The sequence below is a fragment of the Phodopus roborovskii genome, unplaced genomic scaffold (assembly GCF_943737965.1).
Source record: "Phodopus roborovskii unplaced genomic scaffold, PHOROB, whole genome shotgun sequence".
Lineage (NCBI taxonomy): Eukaryota > Metazoa > Chordata > Mammalia > Rodentia > Cricetidae > Phodopus > Phodopus roborovskii.
Genome location: NW_026126525.1, coordinates 29,397,033 through 29,420,987, shown reverse-complemented (window position 1 = coordinate 29,420,987; position 23,955 = coordinate 29,397,033). Strand labels below are relative to the sequence as shown.

The following is a 23,955-nucleotide window of genomic DNA, read 5'->3' as shown; positions in this document are numbered from 1 at the left end:
AAAGGATAGCATTCTAGTTCAGGAATTTAGGAAAAAAGGTAACTTCACCTCGACCTAAGGTATGCAGGTCCTCTTTGCATTTCCTGCATTCTTCTCAGAAACTTTTGCAGTATCTGTATGACAATCACTGATTCACAGTTCCCAGTGCTTGAAGCCTGGACTGCTTCCTGACTGTGTCCTCTTCCCTAAACCCCACCCCTGAATCACCCCTTGCAGTCTTCATTCCTCACAGGAGCCAGCAATGTAAAGACCCAAATGAAAGTCCCTTCCTTGCCTAAAACTGTTCAATGCTGTCCACTCCAACTAGAATAAAACCCAAATCCTTAGCATGATCTTTCCCCCACCAGAACTGGCCTGAAGTATTGCCCCCTCTCGATTTACATTTAACTTAAATTCTCATTTCTCAGCTCTTCTCTCTGATCTTCAGCTAAGCCAAAAGCATCAAGTTCTTCATCGTGTTTTCTTTGGCTTATAAAGACTTATTTATTTTTTTTATGTATATGTGATTTTTCTGCAAACCACATATGTACCTAGTGCATGTGGAAGCTGGAAGAAGGCATCGGATGCCCACAGACTAGAGAACGAAGCTGGTTGTGAAATGCCACATTGATACTAGAAATCAAACCCGCGTCCTCTGAAAGAACAGTGTTCTTAGCTTTCAGCCATCTCCCCAGCCCCATTTATTTTTTTTAGCACCACTTATCACATGAAATCACACTCATTTTCTGTGAGTCTACTCTTTGTTTGCTATCTTATGCAGATTTTACAATCTTCCTTTGGAGTTATATTAAAATGTACAGTATCACTTGTAATATTACTAATATTACTGTGTTCTTGTTTCTGCAATATCACTAGAGCTTTGGCCATCAATACTAATATCTAAAATTAGGCGATCCTGAGTATTTTAAATAACAATAAATGTTCTTCATTACAAATTTGGCATGAAATTTTTTAATGAAAATACAAAATTTAAATAGCAAAACTACTTTAAATGACTTACAAATCTATGTAATTCGACTTATTATTATCAGTTTGATTTCATAAAATTGATTATTCCCAGCTATATCAAGAATTCCAGTAAAATAGAAATGAAATCAAGTACATAAATCTCACAAGCCCTGTGCTTGGCACATATTGCTCAGAAATATTAGTTTTCCTTTATTATCATCATAAAAAGATACATACAACAAGTTTTACAAAACATGCCAACTTTAGTTAAAGCTTCTTGCACAAAAAAAAAAAACAAAACAAAAAACAAAAAAACAAAAAAGAAACAGCCTCCTATAAGGAACCGAATTTGGCATTTGTTTTTATTTTCTGAGGAATTTAGTGTAAAATTTGCCTCAATGACCAATAAAATTCCTAATAAACTAATCTGGAATCTAATTATAAAGCTACGTGTTAGAATTTAAGGTTCTTTTACAGAATCACTTTTTTTAAAAAAAAAAAAAGTAAAAAGTTACATGATCAAGAAAAAGTATTCAGTAAGTGACCAGAGAAATACCCCTGCTGCTGCACATATGGCTCAGTTTTATCTGAATTCACAAAATGGATAAAGTATTGAACATGGAAATAATCAGAAGAAAAGACTAAGGAAGTACAATGCCACCAGCTATGCTCTCTGACCTCTTTTGTTAACTGCAGTCATGCTCTGACTCTAGATAGTGTCATTCACTGCCCCTGATAACTGTTCTAATTCAGATAAAGCTAAGTATCTGTTCTAACTACAGTCAGACAAGGACACAGAAAACTGTGAGCATGTACCATGTTCTACAATGCACGTTTCCTAATATCTTAAACTGAACATTCACCTAACTCCAGTCTGAGGTATATAGAAGAGTGAAGGGCTCATTAGTCCACATAGGCAATGTACCACACAAGCACTGCCACTGTAACTGCAAACCCCGGAAGGAGGTAGGACTTGTACTTCTGCCAAAGTGACAGCTCTGCTACTACTTCATCTCTCCTCTTGTTCTTCTTCCGGCGGCCCTTCAGCCTATTTTCAAAAGCTTCCAGTTCAGCCTAGAGGGAAATGGTTACATCTGCATTAAATTCAAATAATGCACTGGTTTGTAACTCTCTATTAAAATGAAAATTAAACAACTTAAGAAATGTTTTGATAGTAACAGTATAATAAATATAATAATTTGATTTAAACAACAAAAATCCTCTCATCCCCTACCGACTGTGTTGAACAAAATGTTAGAGTTTAGTTAGGTAAACAAACAGAACTGAGTGCCAATAAAATAATTCCTTCAGACTGGAAGTCTGTCTTTGATTGCAACTGATTGAATCAAAGAGAATCTAAAATGCAGACAATAGCTTTTTAAATTTAACACCATTCTATGCCTTAAGAGCACCTTCCTGAAAATGCAGAGATGCTCCACATATAATTTTAGCCTTTTTATAATGCAGGAAATATGAATTAGTGGCTTATAACACAGAAATCCAAATGAGTAGAGAAAAAAGTTGCCTCAACTAGATTCTTTTCTTTATCAAATACCCCACCCCCCCTTAAAGATACAATTAAAATTCTTAAAGGGAAAAATGCATTATGCTTAATGCCAATGATTATTTTAGGAAAAATTGAAAACTGATTGTAAAAGAAGGTAGCCCAGAGTATAAACCATTGTCAAATGTTGGGTTTTATCATCCTGGTATGCACCCACTCACAGATCCTATACAATGATATAACACTGCACACAGTATAGACTAAACAATGATGACATTAAGTAAATATGTACTACCTACACAACACAACTTAGCTGAAGAAAATGTAAATCTTCATTAACATACTCATTACTGTAGTCATAAGCTACAATTAAAGACCATCTACCAGTGCATTTATTAATATAAAATGGCATTTGTCAATAAGACAAATCAGAATATTTCAAGAGGATTTTGATATATAGAACAAATTCAATGCTGGGCTGCATTCGGTACCCTAGGCTACCCACGCTGCAGGTTGGACAACTCTGGAAGAGACAAATCTGCCCATCACTGAGGTACGTACCTGCTGTCTTCGTTTTTCTTCTTCCAGAGCAGCACAGGCTTCTGCTTCTTTAATCTATTCACATTTGAAAGTATAATTAACAACTAGGTATCACATCTTTTATAGATATCTTCCCACCCAGGCTCTACTAATCCAAAGCAACCTTTGGTAGCCTTACATTGGGAAGCTTATGAAGAAGTGTAAATATTATACTGGAAATTTACCAAGGTTTCATCCAATAGATTCAAGATGTTGAATATAATTTATATGTGTTTAATTGTTATGTTTTACATAAACATTTTCTCTTACCAGCTATATGAGACTAGATCACAATTCAAGCCATTAAGACTATAAAACACTTTTATCTTTTCCTCTTAAGTTACCATATAAAGAATCTAAAACCAATTATTAATAACACCTTTCCCTAAAGTAGAAACCAATCATTTCTTTCAAATGCCAGTCTGGAAGGCAAGAATCTAAATCAACAAAACCAATTATTTGTGAATTGGTTGTTTTGGCAGGCAGAATCAACACTAAAGACATCTCAAAGTGCAAACCATCCCCAAATCTTACATTTGCATTATTTTAGTCAAATTTTTAGGAGGCTAAATAGTATCATTAAAACAAATGGCTATGGGTCAGAGCAAATGCACTAACTGGTGTAAAAGACAAAAAGCTTAGATACATAGCAAGCAATAAAACTACCTCGGGTTCAAAACATACCTATACAAGGGGCCTTTTGTAACATAACCACAAGTGGTAGAGAAAAGGCCATGAGCCCATTACTAATAAATCTAGTGAGACATTAATCACCTCAGATGCTTTCCGCTTCATTTCCTTGCATGTTGCATCACATTCTACTGAAACCTGATTTTCACGTATTTTATTGCATGGCAATTCCTACAAATAATAGAAATTGAAAAACTTAGTCCATTTTTCTTTCAATTCACAACTGTATGCCAGCAGCTTACCCACCAGCTGAAGATTATAAGTATGCTATGTTTACTAAAACATTATGTATCTTAGTTCAAATGATTTCTCCTTTATTTTATATCATTTTTCTGACTAGGGGTAGGTGGCCATGAATGCAATGCTCAGAGGCCAAAAAGGCAACCCCTGGAGCTGGAGTTACAGGATGCTGTGTGGGATCTGACATGGGGTATCTTCCAAGATCCCCTACTCTACTTAATTAAAATAATAAAAACTATAAAATTAAAATAATCAACTTAATAATTTAATATATGCCTCTATCAACTCAGCTGAATTTTATTTTTATTCTTTCTATTTATTGCTTCTTGTTATTCTTCCAACACTTCCAGGAAATGTTCTAGAGCAGTACTGTCCAGCAGAGCTTTCTGGGATAAAGGAAATACTCTACCTGTCCACTGTCTGGCAGAACCCTATCAACCACCTATGCTGATGGTAAGCAGTGCAAAGATGAGCCAAGACTTCAACAGTGCTCCATGCTACCTCACTAAAGTACACACGTTTAGTACTGCTAGCCCAACAGCTCTCCTGAACAATTCTATAGCTTTCTTTCAACTAATCATTTTTTAATGATTCTATGAAAATTCTTCACTACCTAAGTACTAATGAGCAGGAAACTATACTTGGACAAGACATGATGAGATCTCAGAAAACTGAAGAGACATCCAGATTAAAAACAGTTTGGCAAATATCTGTGTAAATACGGTCAAGTTAAACACAAACTAAATACAAACTGAAACAGTAAGCTTATCTACTACAGGAAAGTAGAGTGAATTGTATAAAAAGAAAGGCAATGCAAGAGCCATATAAAAGCACTTGCAGTGCTCGCTTAGGCAGCACATATACTAAAATTGGAATGCTACCCAGAAGATCAGCATGGCCCCTGTGCAAGGATGACATGCAAATTCCTGAAGCGTTCCATATTTTTGACTTCCTAAAAGAGGCCTTACCCTCTCTTTGGAGCAGATGGGAGGAGGGGGGAGTAGAGGGAGTGGGAGGAAGGGGAAATGTAAAAAATAATTTTAAAAAGTGGAATTAAAAAAGGAACTTCAACAAATGTCTACTGCATGGAATAATAAAGAATAAATGCAAGGAGAAACCAATTAGCTTCAGGAAATGACCACAAGAACATAATATAACATGAGTCAACTGAAATCGCACATAGTAAACAAGTCAAATAAAACAAAATCTTTAAGGAGAGTCCACCCTGCCTGTTTGAAATCAACTGAGAACTGAGGGGGTAAAAACTGTTTTTAACTCTCTCCTACCTACTCTATACCTGCACACCTCTTCCCCAGTTTTTGGATGGCTTGGAACTCTCTCTGTAGACCAGGCTGGCCTCAAACTCAGAAATCTGCCTGCCTCTCTGCCTCCTGAGTACTGGAATTAAAGGCTGCACCACCACCAGCCTTAACACTTATAGATCTTTCTGGTCACTTTCTGGTCTTCCATTTTTTTTATCTTACAACTATTTTTTTTTCCAGGTTTCAGTGTTATTTTATGAAGCTGTGACTATAAATTCTTTTCAAGGAATTATTTTCAAAGGAGAATACTGCTAGCAAATAAAAGCCTTCATATAAAAAGGACAAGCCTAATTCCAGGCCACTTCCTAATCCAGGAACTCATTCTACCACTCTCATCAGCCCTGTGTTCAGACTTCAGTTTAGAACACAGCAGTACCATGCCAACAAAGGGCACCGAGCTTGATCCAACAGAAAACCATCTTCTCTGTAAGTTACAAAAATAGAACTGCCAGTGATGATTTTTTTTAAATGAGCATTTACAGAAATAACTAGGCTTAGTTTAAGTATAATGAAAAGATTCTAAAAAGTAAAACCTTAAAATTAAAGCCAAAAAACTACCAACACACAAAACAAGTTAAACAGAAATTCTATCATTTAAAATACTTACCCGTTTTATTCTTTTACAAGGGCATCTAAGTTTTACCTTCTGGTTACAACTAAAGGGGCATTCACCAGGATGACAAATCTCTTTGCATCTATGGCCACAAGGAAGCTAAAATTAAAGAAAAAAAAAAAAAAAAGGGACAATAATTGGTCATTTACATTTTGGTCATACTCTATCTTCCCCTTCTCCCTAATGGTTGTTTTAAAAGGCTCTCACACATACTGCCAATTAATCCTGAATGAATGAGCTGATCCTTCAGCTTTTTTAGAAAGACTATTTATTATAATTATTTACACAAATTATTTTTATTTAAAAAATTTAATATTCTTAAGCTCTACTTCAAGCATAAATGTCACTGTCATCCAACAGCCAAGTGACTAAGCCAATGGAAGGTAAGCAAGTATAAGTGATGTGTGCCTGAAAGCACGTTTTTCCCTTCTCAGAGTCCTGGGAAAGACAAACCCTGGAGCAAGAATGAAAGCAGACATGTGTGACGGAGGGCAGGGGCCTGGCTGACGTGGATTGCTGGGCAAACACATGGAGCATAGGAATACTACCTCTTCCTTAGATAAGAAAGGAAGATTTCTTGTCATTGTCACAACGGCTGAGTCTTTCACTCTAAAACATTTATCCTTAACACTAAAATAATACGTATTATTTAGATAGTTGAGATAACTCTAAGCGCCACAATGTTTAAGCTTAATTATCTTTAATTATTTACTATGTTTCTACCCCAAAAGTCTGCACATGAAACATTCTCTTCTATTCAAATCTTATACTTCAGTTTGAAATCAATGATTCTAAAGGGGAAAGGGAATAAAGGCATATTAAAAAAAAAGTGAAGGGACCATTACTCCAGCGTGGCCCTCACTCACCACTGTTCTATTCCGCCAATAGACTGGAGGTTGAAGAAAGGGTGGAAAGCATGGGCCTCGTATCAAGTCTTCCTGATACTGAAAGTCCTCATACTTCCCAGAACTCTACTGATAGCATGCAAGTCTCTTTTATTTGGCTGGATCTTCTGAGCCCAAATTATACAAGTCTTCCTCAAATCCTTCGTCAGACCTCACTATCTCATCTAAGCCTACAATGCTCTTGTCTTCCTCCAGTAAGAACTGACAGAAGTCAAGAACTAAGGGCCTACCCAGCTCCCCTATTTCTTTTATAATTATTTTTATTAGGAAATTTTAAGATTCTCAATCTCCACATCAAGAGTTGATATCATAGCTAGCTAGCTTTTCCAGCTTTCTGCCTTATGTCTGTAGCTGCCTATGTCAAGAAGAAGCCCCCAGTCCCTAGGTGAAGCAGTCAAGGAGAGGAGGCAGATCAGACAGATGTCTCATTGTGGAGGCCAGTTCCTTCAGGCAACACAGAACCTGTCTGTCCCTCCATACTCCCACTCATAACCCATGTTCATCCCCTACATTCAGTCCTCTTATATCCCTTCATACTTAGTGCTTCTCATTCTCCTTTTATAATACACAGGACCTATGTGATACTTCACTTTAAAAAAATCAAACATATACATGTGTACACATGAACCTTCTTGCTTTTGTTTTTAGTAATCTGCCTGTGGCTCACCATTGTAATCTACATTTTGAATCCTATTTTAGACAGTAAACACTGAGTCAATATTTTCTGCAGTAAAATTTATAAGCTAGCTTTAAAACTGTTCTCTTTAAAGAAGAAAAAAAAAAAAGTCACTTCTAGTCCTATACCCCTGTGGTGGTTTGAAAGAAAGTGACCCCAAAGGAAGTGGCACTATGGGAGGTATGGCCTTGTTGGAGTAGGTATGGTCTTCTTGGAAAAAGCATGTCATTGTGGAGGTGGGCTTTGAGGTCTCATTTATGCTCAAAATATCATCTAGTATCTCAGACCACTTCTGTTGCCCGAAAGATAGAGGACTCTCAGCTACTTCTCCAGCACCACATCGGCCTACACACTGCCATGTCCACCATGATGATAGTGAACTGAACCTCTGAACTGTAAGACAGCCACCACAATTAAATGTGTCCCTTTCCAAGAGTTGTGGTGGTCATAGCACAAGTCAACAGAGATATACATCCACCCTAAGCATTTTCAGACATCACATTTCTAATGAGCCCAGAAAGAACCTGAACTGAGGTAGCCAACAAGGAGAAAACCTGGAGGAGCAATAACCAAGAAACCCAATTTAAAAGACCAATTATAACTTACCTCTCTGGGGCACTGGTTTTTGCAACAACTGAGAAGGTTCTTTTCATTTATATCTGCTGTTGTTATTCTTCTAAAAATAGGAAAAATTATGATGTCCTTCAAATCAAAGTCCATTTTTTGTATGTCTTCTAAGAATTCATGAATTTAAGGGTATCCATAAAAGTATCTTAATTCATTTTTTCACAGAACATTTCAATTACATCTACAATATTATCCTCAACTCAAGGTACCACAGGGGAGCTAGAGAGATGACTCAGCAGGTAGAGGCATTTGCTGCACAAGCCTGACAATCTAGTATAATCTGCAGAATCCAATTAAGGTGGAGGAGAAACATGACTCCATCAAGTTGTCCTTTGACGTCCGCATATGTGCCATGGCATGCAAAAGTATGTATGTGTGTAAATGTACACACAAATAATATTTTTTAAAAAGTTCTAAAAGAAAGTAAAAATACTCAACAGGAAAATTAGATTTCTAAAAAAATTTTATGCAACTACTTTGAAAAGCTATTACAAAAATAAACTTGAAAAACAAGTAATTCCCAAGCAAAATAAGCAGCTCAAAAAAACCCAAAAAAAAACAAAACAAAAAAAAGAAAAACATGAGTTGTTACTGTAGTAAAAAGTTTGAAAATGATGAAAAACAGATGGAAACATGTCCAAAGAGTTGGAAAACAACTAGTCTAAAGATACTCCCAGAGCCTCTGATTTTCAGAAGTCTAAAGTAGGAGTGGCAGCTGTACGTGGTAAATTATGCTAGATCTATCAAGAAAACAATGGCAATTTCTTCCTCCACATAATATGTATGTTTTAGGTAAGGAAGATAAGACAAAGCAGATACTACTATGATAAATGCTGTAACAAGATTTTTTTAAATAATAAATATCTACCTTTTAAAAATATAAATCAAAACCTCTAATCCTAGCACTGGGGGAGGGGGCAGAGGCAGGAGGATGTCTGTGAGTTCCAGGCCAGCCTAGTTTACAAAGTAAGTTCCAGGACAGGCTCCAAAGTTAGAGACACCCTGTCTAGAAAAGGACAATAACAAACACTGTATATATGTATACATGTAGCAATCAATAAGGCAAATTTCTATGACACTATTATTTAAATGCTCTATCCAGGAGTACTCCAAATTTCTGAAAGCAATGACACAACTTTTTCCTAGACAAATCTTCTACAAAACCCCCAAACAGAATGAAATAGAACTTGGGCTGGCTGACATTAGAGTGAGGCTGCAGTCCCCATTGAAGCTCAGCTCCAGAGTCTCAGCAACACACCATGATTTCTAAGTATTATACAGGATTCTTCCAGAAACGGCACTTGATATCCTCGTAACATGAAAGCTTTCTTCTGTCTACTTACCTACATTCCACATAGAGGCTTGTGATCTTGCAGTGACATTTTAATCTAAGCATCTGAACACAAGGAGGGCATTTTCCAGGGTGACAGGGCAAAACACAAGGGTGAGGACAACCCAGAGGCCGCGGCTTAGAACATCCTTCTTCACACTGGAGGCATTCTGGGCCAGCCTGAAAATAAGAAAGGAAATAAATCACCAAACAATCTAGCATTTCCACATATTAAGATTACAAAACACAGATGCCCCACTAAAACAGAGTACTCCTTCAAGCCTCAGAAGTAAAATTAATAGGGCTCGAGACTGCTCAACAGGTACAGTGCTTGCTGCATAATCCCAGCACTCATGTAAAGAAAGGCCAGGGTTGGAGGTTTGCAAGCAGGCAAGGACAGAAGGAGCCCTGGGGCTTGATGATCAGTTTGTCTAGCTGACTGGAAAGTTCCAGGTTCAGTGAGATACCCTGTCACAAAAAAACAAAAGAAAACAAACAAACAAACAAAAAAAAAAAAAAAACCAAGGTGACAAATGACTGAAAAAGGATGTCTGATGTTGACCTCTGGCTTCTGCAGATACATATACACACAAAAATATGACACGCAACAACAACAAAACACCAAAGTAAAAAAGAAAGAATGAAAGAAATTCCATTAATAAAATGGTACCTGTTCTTGATCTTAAAAATCAACCAAGATAAAAATAACAAGATTGCCAATAGGACAGTATCATTCAGATCTTATGCCTATGAACTTCATGTCAATTCACCTCACCTTTACAATGAATCTGACCATACAAAGTATCCCTACTAAACTGTGTATTATTTCCTAAAATTAACCACAGAAGAAACATCAAATAAAACATTATCAGTGCATTCTAACCCAACAATCACTGCTCAACCATAGAAACAATATACCGTTAGATATAAAGTTAAAACATACTCATAAGTATACCTCAATGTAGCTTAACAATGCACTTCCCTCTGCTCTAATCAATTAGTAATATAACTAGGGTTAGAGTCTATCAAAGAAGATTAAAGATTGCAACTACAGTTATTATTTTCAAACGTATTTTAAACAATGTACAAAACACTATAGACATAGGCACTAAGATTTAAAGGTTAAGAATTTTGAATGGTATCCTAAATGAAGTCATGACTATAACAATATGGAAATGATTTCTAAGGCAGCTCAGTGAGTAGGAGCACTTCCTGCTATTCCAGAGGACCAGTTCTGTTTCCAGCACCCACATTAGTCAACTAACAATCTTGTATTAACTCCAGCTCCAGTGGATCTAACACTTTCTTTTGGATCTAGTGGGCATCTATACATTTATGTACATTTCCACACACAGAAACACATACACATATGCATATTTAAGAAAAATAAATCCTTTTTCAAAAAAAAATCTAAGTTATTTTTGATATTTAGAATTTTAAAAGAACATAACAAATTATAAGAGATATTCTTCTAAAAACGTTTCTTTTTTGTTTGTTTGTTTTTACGATTTCACTATGTGGACTGGGCTTGAGTTCAATCTCTAGTACTCACATAAAAAGCTTGGCATGGTAACCCATGCTTGACTCCCACCCTTGGGAAAGCATAGACAGGCAGATCTCTGGGCATCCTCTGGATAGCCAGTCAAGCCTATTTGGTAAGTTCCAGATCCTGGCTCATGAGAATGTTCTCTCAAAAAAAAAAAAAAAAGGGGGGGGGGGACAAATAGCAATCTAATGCAAATATCAAAGTATTTGTGGTATCAGGACACGGTCATTATGCTCCAATCCTAAAGACATTACCTTATTTTTGTCAGTACAGCCATCGACTTCAGTCACTTGGTGGCATTCTTTCATACATGTATGATTCTGACAGGGCAACATTCTTCCACAAAGTCTCTTGCAAGAATAGGGTCCTACAGCATGGCATGGTAGAGGACTTACCTTAAAAATAAAATAAAAAAAGCAGGCAACTAGCAAAACACACATGTCTACACAAAACTTTCTGGACTTGTATTTTACAAAATAACTAATCTGGGATCAACTTTCATGATAGTCTAAAATGTTTCCACAAATAATATTCATATCAAAACTACGTACCTATCAAGACATTCCTCTAAACATCTATCACTGAAAGGAAAACTGAGTATAATGATTCTATATGAACACACAGAGGCTAATTCCCACATAAAGCAGCATATATTTTTTTAAATTACTACCCCTGGGCAGTCTTTGTAACTCCGAAGCAGTAAGTTATTTCTAACAACTCTAGGACAAAGTGATAGAGACTACAAGCTAAACCTAAAGATCACACTATAACTCACCTCATGCTTCCCCAGACATTCCCTGTAAGAAAAAAAAATAAAATGAAAACATTAGAGATTCTTGGAGAAGGGTATCTGAAACAAATACGCTAACTACACTACTTTTATTAAGTAAGAAAAATAAATGAATAAACACTTGGAAATAAGCAGTAGTAATTGAATATAAAGTTGACATACACAGGCCAATTCTTTGTAAAAGGCTAGCAGTGAGTAATTGGGGAATGAAACTTATTTACACTGGCATACACAAAAATAAAATAAATCTAAGTGAATAGCTAAATGACATGATAAAAATAACTACAAAATGCTAAGGAGAAAACTTAAGGGTTTAAATAGAGATTTCATGTTTAAAAACAGGAAGGAATATACTTCAATATTAGGATAAGTCTTTTTTCTCAATTTCGTCTATATTCAACACAATTCCAAGACCTTCTCCAAAGCCAAGCACAATAGTACACCACTGTAACTCCAGCATTCAGGTACAAAGACAGCATGAGGTTAGCCTGAACTCAATAGTGTACAAGGAAAGGCCAAGGCCAGCCTGAACTCTATAGTGAGTTCCTACAAAACAAGGTCAAGGCCAGCCTGGGCTGCACAGCACCTTGGCTCAAAAGCCAAAACAAACAAAATTCTAGTATCTCGTCTAAAGTCTGTATGGAAAACACCAAAAGACATGTAACAGCCAACACAGAGCTAATGAAGAGCAAAGCAGAAGGACTAAAATCCACTGACCCAAGACTCACTACAAAGCTGTATTGTTCAGACTATGATACTGTGAAAGGAAAGAAAATTAATTACCCAAAACAAAGAGCCCAGAATTAGGCCTACACAAATAAAATCGGCTGATCTCTGACCAAAGAAAAGGCAAGTTACAGGAGGAATATTCTTTTCAACAAACGTTAGTGTTGAAACAGATTTATATCAACTTTTTAAAAAGACAAGTGTTACACCTTTCACAATTAACTCAAAATGAATCACAGACCTAAATACAAAACACAGGTAAGACCTAAATAATCCTGAGTTTCATGATTACTTTTTAGACATATTGCCAAAAGCATGACCCATAAAAGGAAGTGAGTTTTAACTTACTAAACTAAAAATGTCTATTCAACAAAGAATACTTTACAGAAGAAGAGACAAGACATAAATGAATAAACTACATTTGAAAAATATATCTGGTAATCAATACAAACTCTTATGCTAACAACAGACAAAAAGCAAAACCCAATCTAAGAATGGGCAAAAGACCTGAACAAAGGATAAATCTTATCAAAACAACTGACAGATGCTGAACAGACATTCGAAAAGCCACCTGGCACCAGGTCATTAGAAAGCTGTAAATTAGCAGGCATGCACCTAACAAAATGACTAAAATGCTGGCAATGCCTGGGCTAACGGGATGCAGAGCAGGAAGACCACCACACTAATGTTGATGAGAATGCAAAGTGGTATGGCATGTTGGTGCCCATCTGACAGCTTTTTAAACAGCTAAACATAAATTTGCCATACGATCCAGCAGTTCTTATCCAAATGAGCTAAAAAGTTATACATACACAAATATTTGCACATAGACATCTGTGCAGTTTTATTTTTCATTAAAAACAACCAAAATGTCCTTCAGTAGGTAAATGGGTAGGATCACCCATGAGTCCACATAAACTGGCCTCAGTGAGTTAGTCAAGGAAAAAGACGCACAAAGTGAGAGTGGCTGGGAAGGTGGAGATGGATCTGGTAAGAGCCGGGAAAGGAATGGGAGGAGAATATCATCAAACTACAGAGCACAAAACTCTCAAAGAACTAATAAAATATTATATTAACATAAAAACCTGTCAACTAGAGGATGTCCAGGCAGTGAAATAATGTTATTCAGCAATAAAAAGAAGTGAGGTATCAAACCATGAGAAAAAGAAAGTGGAGCCAAAATGCGTAAGTCAAGTGAAAAAGGCCAGTAAGGGACAGCATCACACTGCATGACTCCCAGTGACTGTGTTTGAAGCTCTGGAACAGACAAAATCAACCACAGGAAAGAAAGCCCAGGATGAGAAGCTTCCGTTCTAACAAACATTTAAAATCCTTAAAGAGAAAAATATTTCCCCACTTTTTCAGTGAATCTAGTATTTCCATAATTATAAAGTCAGAAAGAAAAAAAAAACACCATGAGAATACGAGCTAATACTGAATACTGATATTACAAAATTATTGGGGATTTTTTACTTTTTTCTTAAAAAAAAACAAACAAACAGGGCTTCACTTTGGCACCCTCTCACCCAGCCTATCCTGGAGCCCAACTCACTATACAGCCCAGGTGACCTTAAACTTGTGATAATCTTCCTGCCTCTGCCTCTTGAATGCTGAGATCACAGGCATGCTTATCACACTTAGATTTTTTTTAAGTCATTAATAAATAATTATCTCTTCAATTATTATGTGTATGCGTGTTTTTGCACAAATCTACATGTGTATCATGTGTGTCCCTGGTGCCCACAGAGGCCAAAAGAAGGCATCAGATTCCCTCAAGGCTATTGTAAGCTGTGGGTCCTGGGCATCAAACCCAGATCCTCTGGAAGAGCAGAACTGCTCTTAATCACTGAGATATGTCTCTAACCTGTTCAAAGTTAACATACTAGGAAACTGACTCCAGCAACATGTAAAAGGGATTATGTACCATGACACACTAGAAGGGAATTTGCAGAAGAAAAATGAGACTTTTAGAAATGAATAAAACCAGAATTCTGTCTCGGAAACATCAGCATCAATTATTGCTGGAACCTTAGCTGTTGCTAACAGCCCCCTTTCTAATCCTTGTTGCTCCTCACAACTGTTTCCTTTTCTTCTGTAATCTACAACCTCTGCTGAAAGTGGGAAATATTAAAGGGTTCCCCATCCTTCCAGGTTCAGCTCCTTAAAACTAATCTCCACCATCTCCTGATCCACCCAGGAAGCTTTCCTTGGATTTCCAATGGCTCCTTCACACATTTGCCTTCAAGTTTACCATCTAAACCTAGCTGTCCTCAGAAACACTGCACTTTAGCATGGGAATCACAAGGAAAAGTAACAAATCATAAGCATAACTTAACTGTCGGTACCTGTTGCTATGGAAAGGTAAGGCTAGTTGCATGCTAGCTAAAGGAAAACACATAAAAAAAGACATGCATAGGAAGTTTAGCATCACAGCAACATGGGTAAGAAAGAATAAACTAGAACTCATGGGCTAGTTTCATAAACTTAAAAAGTGAAGAAGGTGAAATTCATACTATGTCAAAAACATTTTTCAAGGTTAAAACTCTGGCTCTTACACAGGGATGGGAACTTGACACGGAGGACAAGGTAATGCAGTCTGAATAAACGCTGGCTCCGCTGGCTGTTCCCAAGGGCCAATAGGCTGATGCTAAGAGTAAAATGCAAAAGATAGTAAAGTCAGAAGGACTATCCCATGCAGCCTTCCTAAGAAACCAGGGAAACAGTTCCTATGGCTCTTCTGCTCACACAGGCTGAACTACATCCAAGTGTTCAACAAAATGTGCTTAGTTAAATAGTTTATTCCACCTGCATTGTAAAGATTACTCCTCTCCACACACTCAATACCAAAAACTGAGGCAGATGTCAGTTTAAAGGCTGGAACTAAGACAGCATAGCTTCCTTAACCTCTTGTAAGACAAAAACAAATGAGAAAACTTAAACTTCAGTATCCACCAACTGAATGCAATGTGTCATATGTTCCTCATCACCTAGAACTCGACACACAGCCAGGGCTCAATAAATACTGAATAAATAAGTGATGTAGTAAATTGAGAAATACCTATACCCCTAGCTATATTTGAAGGAAAACTAGTAAGTTAAATATCATGATTGTCATACTATATTTACAAATATTTATTAGTCAACCCCCTATCTTCCTCCCAGTACTAAAGAATGAACCCAGGTCCATGAAGATACTGGGGGAAGTCACCACTGAGCAATACACCAGCAGTCTTTTTCAGTTTCTTAAGATCAAGTCTTGTTTTCATTAACCCCCGGGTCCAAGCAGAATGCTCAGTGCTCTAAAGACACCTGTATCACTGCTTGTTAAGTAATCAATGAAGGAAACACACCCACAGCAAGTATACCTCTTTAACAATACTGTTCTTACCCTGCCAGTCTGCTTCACCAGTGCCTGATCATGACACGAAGCAGGGCACAAGTGCCCACATTTCTCCAAAACTTTTTGGCAAGGTTGATGACACGGTGGGCACGAGCCAAAGTGACAGCGGTGTTTTTCTTGACTTGTATGATGACATGTTGGTGGTTGACTAAATAAGAAAGTTTTAAGTTACTTTTGACAATTGAACAATACACCTAAAATGCAATTATTTATATGCCTTCTGAAATCATAAGAAAGGATTATACTATGAGTATGTCTTGAACACTAACATACAATAAAATTAGAATACTATCAAAAGTCAGGCAGTGGAGGTGCACACCTTCAGTCCCAGCACTTGGGGGGTAGATGTAGGTGGATCTCTGTGAGTTCAAGGCCAGCCTGGTCTACAGAGTGAGTTCCAGGACAGCCAGAGCTACACAGAGAGACCCTGTCTCCAAAAATCATATAAAAGAATACTATCAAAAAATCAGTATGAATTTAAATGTTAAAACATCAGATGTTGGGCTGTGGAAACTTCACACCAACCTGCACAGCTCTTTGCACTTGGGTGGCCTTGTGGTCCGCTCTCGCCCACATGGTACCGTGATCTTTGCGTTACCACAGCTGCACTTCACTTCTATAGTTTCTGGGCACGGATAGCAACTGCCTGAGGAAAAAATTCAATATGTTAAAAGATATTGACCGACTTACCAAAATGCCCATCAACAGTTAACCAATAAACTTAGAGGATTGGTTCAATGTACACCAGGATAGCTCACCATTAGAAAGCATCGGTAATATCAACGATGCTTAGCAAATTAGGCAAAAGAGGTATACACAAAGACTATGTGCTTCAGAGTTTGGTTCCACATAAACAGAGGAAATAGGAAAAACTGACTTTCATTGTTCAAAATCAAGAGAGTAATTCAGGAGGATACACGCTTTGAGAAATAGTGGTAGAATTCTGTTTAATAATCTGGATTATGTATACCAGAACCTCAGTAAACTTTTAGAATGTCCTTCTTTCTAAAAGTTCTGTTCTAAATAACAAATTGAACATGCTACTCATTCAAAACTACAAGAAGACATACATCTACTACTACCAAGTGATTAACCTGGTTTAAAAATTTTTTTAAAAATAATTTTTTTAATAAAAAGTTAAAAAATTACTACTCTAAAAAAAGAGGGGGGAACTGTGGTTGGTATGTAAAATGAATAAAAAATTTAAAATAAAAAAATTCTTGGTTATATACTTTTAAACATTTTTTTAAAAAAGAAAAGTAGAGATGGGTTATGAAAAATCATGTAGCCAAATGCTTTCACTTATAGTGAACATATTATTTTCTAATAAAGAAATAAAATGAAAGAATTTGAAGAACTAATACACAGTTAAAATTGTTAACACACTTAAAAAGTCTTCTCCCTACAGGGTCAATGGAAAATCCATTAAAGGAAATGGTTAATATTTCCTCAATATATTTTGAAATTGAGTTATTATTTCCCAATTGTAATGAAGACACAAAGTTATCAAGGAAAATAAAGTTTCTTTGTATTTGTTTGTTTGTTTTGTTTTGTTTTTTTTTAGACAGGGTTTCTCTCTGTATTGCTTTGGAGCCTGTCCTGGAACTTGCTCTGCAGACCATGCTAGCTTCGGACTCACAAGAAATCCACATGCCTCTGCCTCCCAAGTGCTGGAATTAAAGTTATATGTCACCAACACCTGGCTTTTTTCATTTTTTAATATAATAAAAATTAATTAATTTTTAAAAATCCAAACAAATTAACAATTTGATTCAACTAATAAGAAAACAAAAGGAAAAGCACATTAAAGGGAAAGCTTCATACTTCAGTGTTTTGTTAAATATAATTCAATGAAATTTCAATCTTGATAATAAAATGATCTAGGTTATAGTGATCTACTTAACCAGGTTACATTTTGATATTTCCAAAAGAATGTTTGTTATACTTTTCAAATTAGTAGGGACATTTAAGTCATTCTCACTTAGCATATCCACACTCAACAGTAAGAGAGTAACTTATCAAAGAACTTTCTGGCATGACAAAATTACTTTTTTAAAAAATTAGCCTTGAAAACAATAAAAAATAATTTACCTGAACAGTCTTTATCCTGATCAAAAGAATTTGTTAAAGAGACTGGTATGGAGGCCAAATTAAGTATCAGCAATAATCGGCTCAAAATTAAAAAGCAACACGTAAAGAATAGTGACCAGTGGCTAACAGCCAAACGGGAAGGCTTCCAATAACCACAGAACCATACATAGATGACCCTGAATACCTCTAACCCTTACTACATCTAAGTCCATAAGAGTATATAAAATTCATACCACAACCAAATCCTTAAAAAAAATCAAAGGCTCCATGGAGAGGGTTAAGAAAAATCCTCACACTATTAAAGGATACGACTTACCATCAGACTTAGGTTTGAATTTTGCCACACCACTCCTTGGGCATTTCCCTAAGGGATTTTTAACTGCCTTGTTCAAAACTAGGAATATAGTAACTTTCCCACCTTCTCCAGAGTGTTAGAAGGGCCAGATAAGACTATGAACTGATAGCTCTCCACTGACCCTAAAAAACTAAGGAAATGCAAACATAATAACATCTACTGTGAAATTTTACCTCTGTGGCAGACAGACGGACATTTGTGGTTTCTACATCCTAAAGTCCGTCCACAATTTTGATCACAAGGTAGACAGTTTCCAGGGCAACACTAAAGAGAAAATAATACATAAAGAGTAATCAGAAACCCTACACATAGCATGTTAGTCCCAGTCACTTATAGAATTTTAGAAAGCAGAAAGTTTATTTTCACTCTAAGGATAAAATTATTCAAGAGTATCAACATTATTCTAATAATAACACTATGTTAAGAACTTAAAACCATGATAAATTTCCTTGCCTATTAATTAATTACTCTATGACATATTTCATCACAAAATTTCACTAACCCAAGAATTTGATCAAATCCAGTCCTATTTTCAAACAATAAACCTGGCTAATTTAGCTTTAAATTAAAACTGGCTGAATGTGTAGACTATTAGTTATTTTCAAAACATAGGATGAGAACAACTAAGAAAGAAACAAACATGCACTGCTTAACCTGTCACTTCCTTCATTTCTAATCTCTGACAAATATACATATGACCTATGTGAATTTTTCATTCATAATTTCAGGCAACTATTTAGAAACTATAATGTCATTAACTCTTTCCATGACTTTTCTCAAACCCAGGTTTGTAAAAGGAAACACAGGCTATGACTGTCTTAAAGAAACTTAAGGGCTGTAAATTAAAGAACAAGTTTCCCTACTCAAAAATATATTATCACTGAAAAGCAATTAATCAATTAGCCAAACTTTTCACTCAATTAGACAGATATTTGCTGAGTAACAACAGTAGTGAATGGATTATATGGTCCATGACTTGAGAAAGCTAACTGGCATTTCTATGCAGGATAAAGTAATATTGATCACAATTACCCTGTGTCCAAACATCTAGAAACCCTGACAACAGACTGGGAGTTACAGATTTTGGAGGTTAGTCAGGCAACCCAAGACAATAATCACTGAGAAGGAAAGCACAAAAGGCGGCCCCACAATGACATTAGCTTCCAGGATATATGACAAGATCAATCACAAGCAGAATCTGGAGTTCACAGCTCATGCAGGCCAGTATGATACAACTTAGAGAAAGTACTAGCGTAGAGAAATCTCTGGGAAACTCCAGAACAGATCCATCCCTTCAAGTCTTTGCTTGAACATGTGAAAAGTAACTTCAAACCCTAAAGAAGCACTAAAGAAGGAAAACAGAACAATTTCTAGAGTTCACAGGGCCAGGAATAGTTTGTGCTCCTAGTCAGTGTGGAAGAACTTCCTGGCACAGACATCAAGCTGGGTAGTAAGAGGTATTATTGTATCAGCACTGAGACCATAGCAGCCAAAGAAGACAAAGGGATCCTAACAGTGTGAGGCTCAGAAAGAACCAAGGATTTCCAAGTGACTTCTGTGTTCCAAAGCAACTCTTTAAAAGTATTTAAAGGAAAAGAAGAGAGAGACACCTAAAGAGAAAAGCATGTAAAAATGTCTACAATATCTAAAAAGTAATAGAAAATTTCCTTAACAGGATAGGAAGCACGAAAATATAATAATAAAAAGAATAACAGAAAATATAAATCAATCAAAAGACCCAGAAATGTGAACTGATACAACTAGTAGACATGAACACTAAAGTAGGCATCCACATGTAATAAGGAGCAGGCATACAATGCAGAAACATTCAAGCTACCCTACCCCAAAGTCCCATTGACTCCTAAAAATGAAAATACATACCTAAAACAAAAACACATAGGATGAAAGATTAGCAATTGCAGAAGCAACCGGTGAAGCTGAGGACAAAACTATATAACCTATCCAGTATACTATAAAGAAACACAAAAAACTAAAGCATTTTGAGCTGAGGGACTTCAAGGAGCACACATGTCATGAAGAACTGAGGAAAATGGGACAACAGGGGAAAAAAAAAAAATCAAAGTTTAAAACTTCCATAAATGTAATAAGAACTATAAACTTTCAATCCCAGGAACTAATTCAATGAAAATCAAGCTAAGGAAACATGAAAACAGCTAGGCGTTGGTGGCGGACACCTTTGGTCTCAGCACTTGGGAGACAGAGACAGGCAGCTATCTGAGTTCGAGGCCAGCCTGGTCTGCAACTCAAGTTTCAGGACAGGCTCCAAAGCTATAGAGGAACCCTGTCTCAGAAAAAAAAAAAAAAAAAAAAAAAAAAAAAAAAAACAAAGAACATGAAAACCCTATGCTTAGAAACATCAGAAAACAATTACTAAAAACTGATAAAATAAAGAAAAATCTTGAAAACCAACTAGCAAGCAAGAGAGTGAACATGAGAATGCAAGAGATTCAATACCCAGGAGAAAGTAAGTCACACGCTCTTGTTAGGAAAAGGTAAGCTAAGGGGCAGTAGAGCAACACTCTTAAGTTCAAGGCACACAACTGTAACTGTGCCACCAGCAGAAACTGACACCATTCTAAAGTCACCAGTTAGATGAAAAGTCAGCTAATCAACCTTTATTGAGGCTAGCCATTCCAGGAGGAGGAGGAAGGGGAGGAGAATGAGAAGAGGAAGAGAAGTTCTACAGTAAAATTTTTCAAAAAGGTAAAGGGGCAAGGCAGTGGTCTTTAATCCCAGTACTTGAGAGGCTGAGGCAGGTGGATCTCTGTGAGTTCAAGGCCAGCCTGGTCTACAAAGCAAGTTCCAAGACAGCCAGAGCTATATAGTGAGACCCTGTCTCAAAATAAAAATGATGAATAGACTTAATCGTTACATTAAATGTAGGTGATATGTAGCCAAATTAAATGACAAATACTGTCACCATGGGTTAAATGAAATCTAAATGCTTTCTGTAAGGAATGCACTTTAAATGTAAAGACATGAGTAGGCTTAAAGTCTAAAAAAATGAGAAGCGATATACATTAACAGTAAATGAAAAAATTGAAATTATTCACATTTTGATGAATTTAAGAACCAGGAGTCTTGCCAAAAAAAAAAAAAAAAAAAAAAAAAAAAAAAAAATATATTTTATAAAGAAAGAAAAAAATAAAAGAACTACTACTCTACATACCCAACAAATAATAGTCGGATTCACTCCAAGCCAGGAATTCATCTAATTTCTATCTGTGGCAGTTTGAATGCAATTGCTTCTCATGATCTCACAGAGAGTGGCACTATTAGGTGTGGCTTTATTGGAGTGGTTATGGCTTTGTTGAAGGAAGACGAAGTTTCCTATGCTCAGGTTTCCTAATGCCCAGTGTCACAGTTGACTTCCTGTTGCCTGCAAGATGTAGGACTCTCAGCTACTCCTCCAGCACCATATAGTTTCTGCACACTGCCATGTTCCCCACCATGATGATAATGGACTGAGCCTCTGAAACTGTAAGGTGCCACCCCATTAAATGTGTTCTTTTTAAGAGTTGTCATGGTCACGGTGTCTCTTCACAACAACAGAAACCCTAAGACACCACCTAATCTTTGTTAGGCATCGACCACCAAAATAGTCATCTTCAATCAGAAAACCAAACAGCCCTAAAACCAAGCTGAGAATCAGTGTGTGAGACAAGAAGACTACCTACCTTTGATGTTTTGTTTTTGTTTTTTGTTTTGTGGCAAAGTCATGCTATATTAAATCAGACTGTCCTCAAATTAAAGACCCTTCTGCCTCAGACTCCTGAGTGATAGACCCATGTGTGCCACCCCATTCAAAAACTGGCATGATTTCCCACTAATAAAAACAACTGTAATCTAGGATATTTATTATTATTTGATATAGAAAACAAAGACTATGAGTGAATACTTGAGGAGCAAATTGTAAAGTCGTTATCAGATGCCCAAAGGGAACCCCACAACTTTAAACCAGTTCTGCGTGTTTACTGCACAGACCTACCTTCCTCCTACACTGATGCTTCTGGCAGTCCCGCACTTTCACACACTTAGTTTCACAAAGGTAAGGTTTGTGACACGGCATTCGCTTTGTATGCTTTCCACAGCGACACTGTTTTTCCACTTCCTAGGCCAAGCACCAAGAAGCATCATTAAATTGACTAATGATAATGTTTTTTCTCCATGCCGCAATTTCTGTGACTGCTAAAAGGACAAAAATCTTAGTAACTAATTTGTAATAAAAACTAACTAAACCAAAACGGCCAGTGGGCTCTCACAGTGTGTCCTAGCTGGCTTGTTGGAGCAGGCTTGACAACAGTCACCTTACTCCAAATAGGACCTCATATGAATTAATTATGAAATTTAGTAGAAATCTGGCATCAAACAGTAATACTAACAAACACAAGTTATAGGACACTTTATAGGTGGTTACAACCATAACATCTCCATCTCATCTCAGTACAAGACAAATGGAGTGTTTAGTAACCTAGCTGGTTAACAGAGTGGTACAGTTTAAATCAAAGAATGTACATATTTAAGTTTAAATCTCAAATTGAGATGTCTGTTTCCACTGCCACTAGGCTGAATTCAACAGAGCTGTAAATAAGTTCTGGTAGCAAACAGCCCCACACTGAACTACACAAATGAGAACACGATAAGTTGTACCAAAGAACAATAAAGGGTCATGTTCAGATTTGATTTCCTGATCAATACTATAAACATTAGATAACACAGGCAATGACACAAATGTGTATTAAAATAATAAAAATACACATCAGTTTTTTTCTGACATATTTTGATGCATAGCTCTAGGAAGGAAGTATATAGGACACAACTAACTTGTCTGCATGTTTCACAAGGCCCTCGGTGGCAGCGCTGTGAACACCTATGGATCCCACACTCAAGAACTTTGTCACAGCTGTCTCCACAAGTTGGTACATCTTCTGTACAAGGCAAAGAAAACTCTGAAAACAAACAAAATATCAACATTAAATAAGATAAAGCATTAACAAAGATCCCTGTTCTTCAGTTCCTGAAGAATGACAGCTCTTTTGAACCATAAAAGTGTTATAACCACATAATATTAGAAAAAAAACTAACTTCAATAAAAATAATTCCTAATATTTCTGCAGGCTAAACCTAAATTCACAATTCTCCTGCCTATACCTCCCAACCGTTACCAACACTGGCAAGCTTTTCTTTCTTTCTTTCTTTTCTTTCTTTCTTTCTTTAAATAGAGACTCTCTATTATGTAGCCCTGGCTATCCTAGAACTCATTATGTAGACCTCAAACTCAAAGATCCACTTGCCTCTGCCTCCCACTTGCTGGTATCAATGGCAACAAATGACAAGCTTACATTTCTTTCAAAGGAATCTGACATACAAGTTACTATCAACATGCATTTTTATGAGCAAACTGCTTCAGAAATTATTAGCTAGAGAAATGAGAATGAGAACATAAAACTGAGGGATTTCTACATATGCAGAATTTTCTTTTGAAATTTGTTCAATCTCACAGGATGGAAAAAAATACAAGCTTTAAAACACTATAAATAAAACTCACCTTAACAATCACATTATGACAAGTAATGAAAACAATCTTACAAA

General features: G+C 36.5%; 1 protein-coding gene and 1 non-coding gene across 2 annotated transcripts in view; one reads left to right on the top strand and one right to left on the bottom strand.

The window, feature by feature from the left end:
- Nucleotides 1–1,134: 1,134 nt before the first annotated feature.
- Nfxl1 (nuclear transcription factor, X-box binding like 1) overlaps nucleotides 1,135–23,955 on the bottom strand; it is a 38,471-nt gene continuing 15,650 nt past the window's right edge. The window contains exons 10-23 of the mRNA XM_051198097.1: nucleotides 23,188–23,312; nucleotides 22,352–22,474; nucleotides 18,516–18,606; nucleotides 16,422–16,542; nucleotides 15,885–16,044; nucleotides 15,052–15,143; nucleotides 11,756–11,777; nucleotides 11,235–11,375; nucleotides 9,448–9,614; nucleotides 8,084–8,153; nucleotides 5,891–5,995; nucleotides 3,806–3,892; nucleotides 3,014–3,067; nucleotides 1,135–2,022 (exon numbers count right to left, since the gene is read on the bottom strand). Coding sequence (XP_051054054.1) covers nucleotides 1,852–2,022; nucleotides 3,014–3,067; nucleotides 3,806–3,892; nucleotides 5,891–5,995; nucleotides 8,084–8,153; nucleotides 9,448–9,614; nucleotides 11,235–11,375; nucleotides 11,756–11,777; nucleotides 15,052–15,143; nucleotides 15,885–16,044; nucleotides 16,422–16,542; nucleotides 18,516–18,606; nucleotides 22,352–22,474; nucleotides 23,188–23,312 — 1,529 coding nt within the window. The 3' untranslated portion in view covers nucleotides 1,135–1,851. The remainder of the gene's footprint in view (nucleotides 2,023–3,013; nucleotides 3,068–3,805; nucleotides 3,893–5,890; nucleotides 5,996–8,083; nucleotides 8,154–9,447; nucleotides 9,615–11,234; nucleotides 11,376–11,755; nucleotides 11,778–15,051; nucleotides 15,144–15,884; nucleotides 16,045–16,421; nucleotides 16,543–18,515; nucleotides 18,607–22,351; nucleotides 22,475–23,187; nucleotides 23,313–23,955) is intronic.
- On the top strand, nucleotides 4,801–4,907 carry LOC127232508 (U6 spliceosomal RNA). The gene has a single exon (XR_007835382.1). It is a non-coding gene; the product is annotated as a U6 spliceosomal RNA (small nuclear RNA).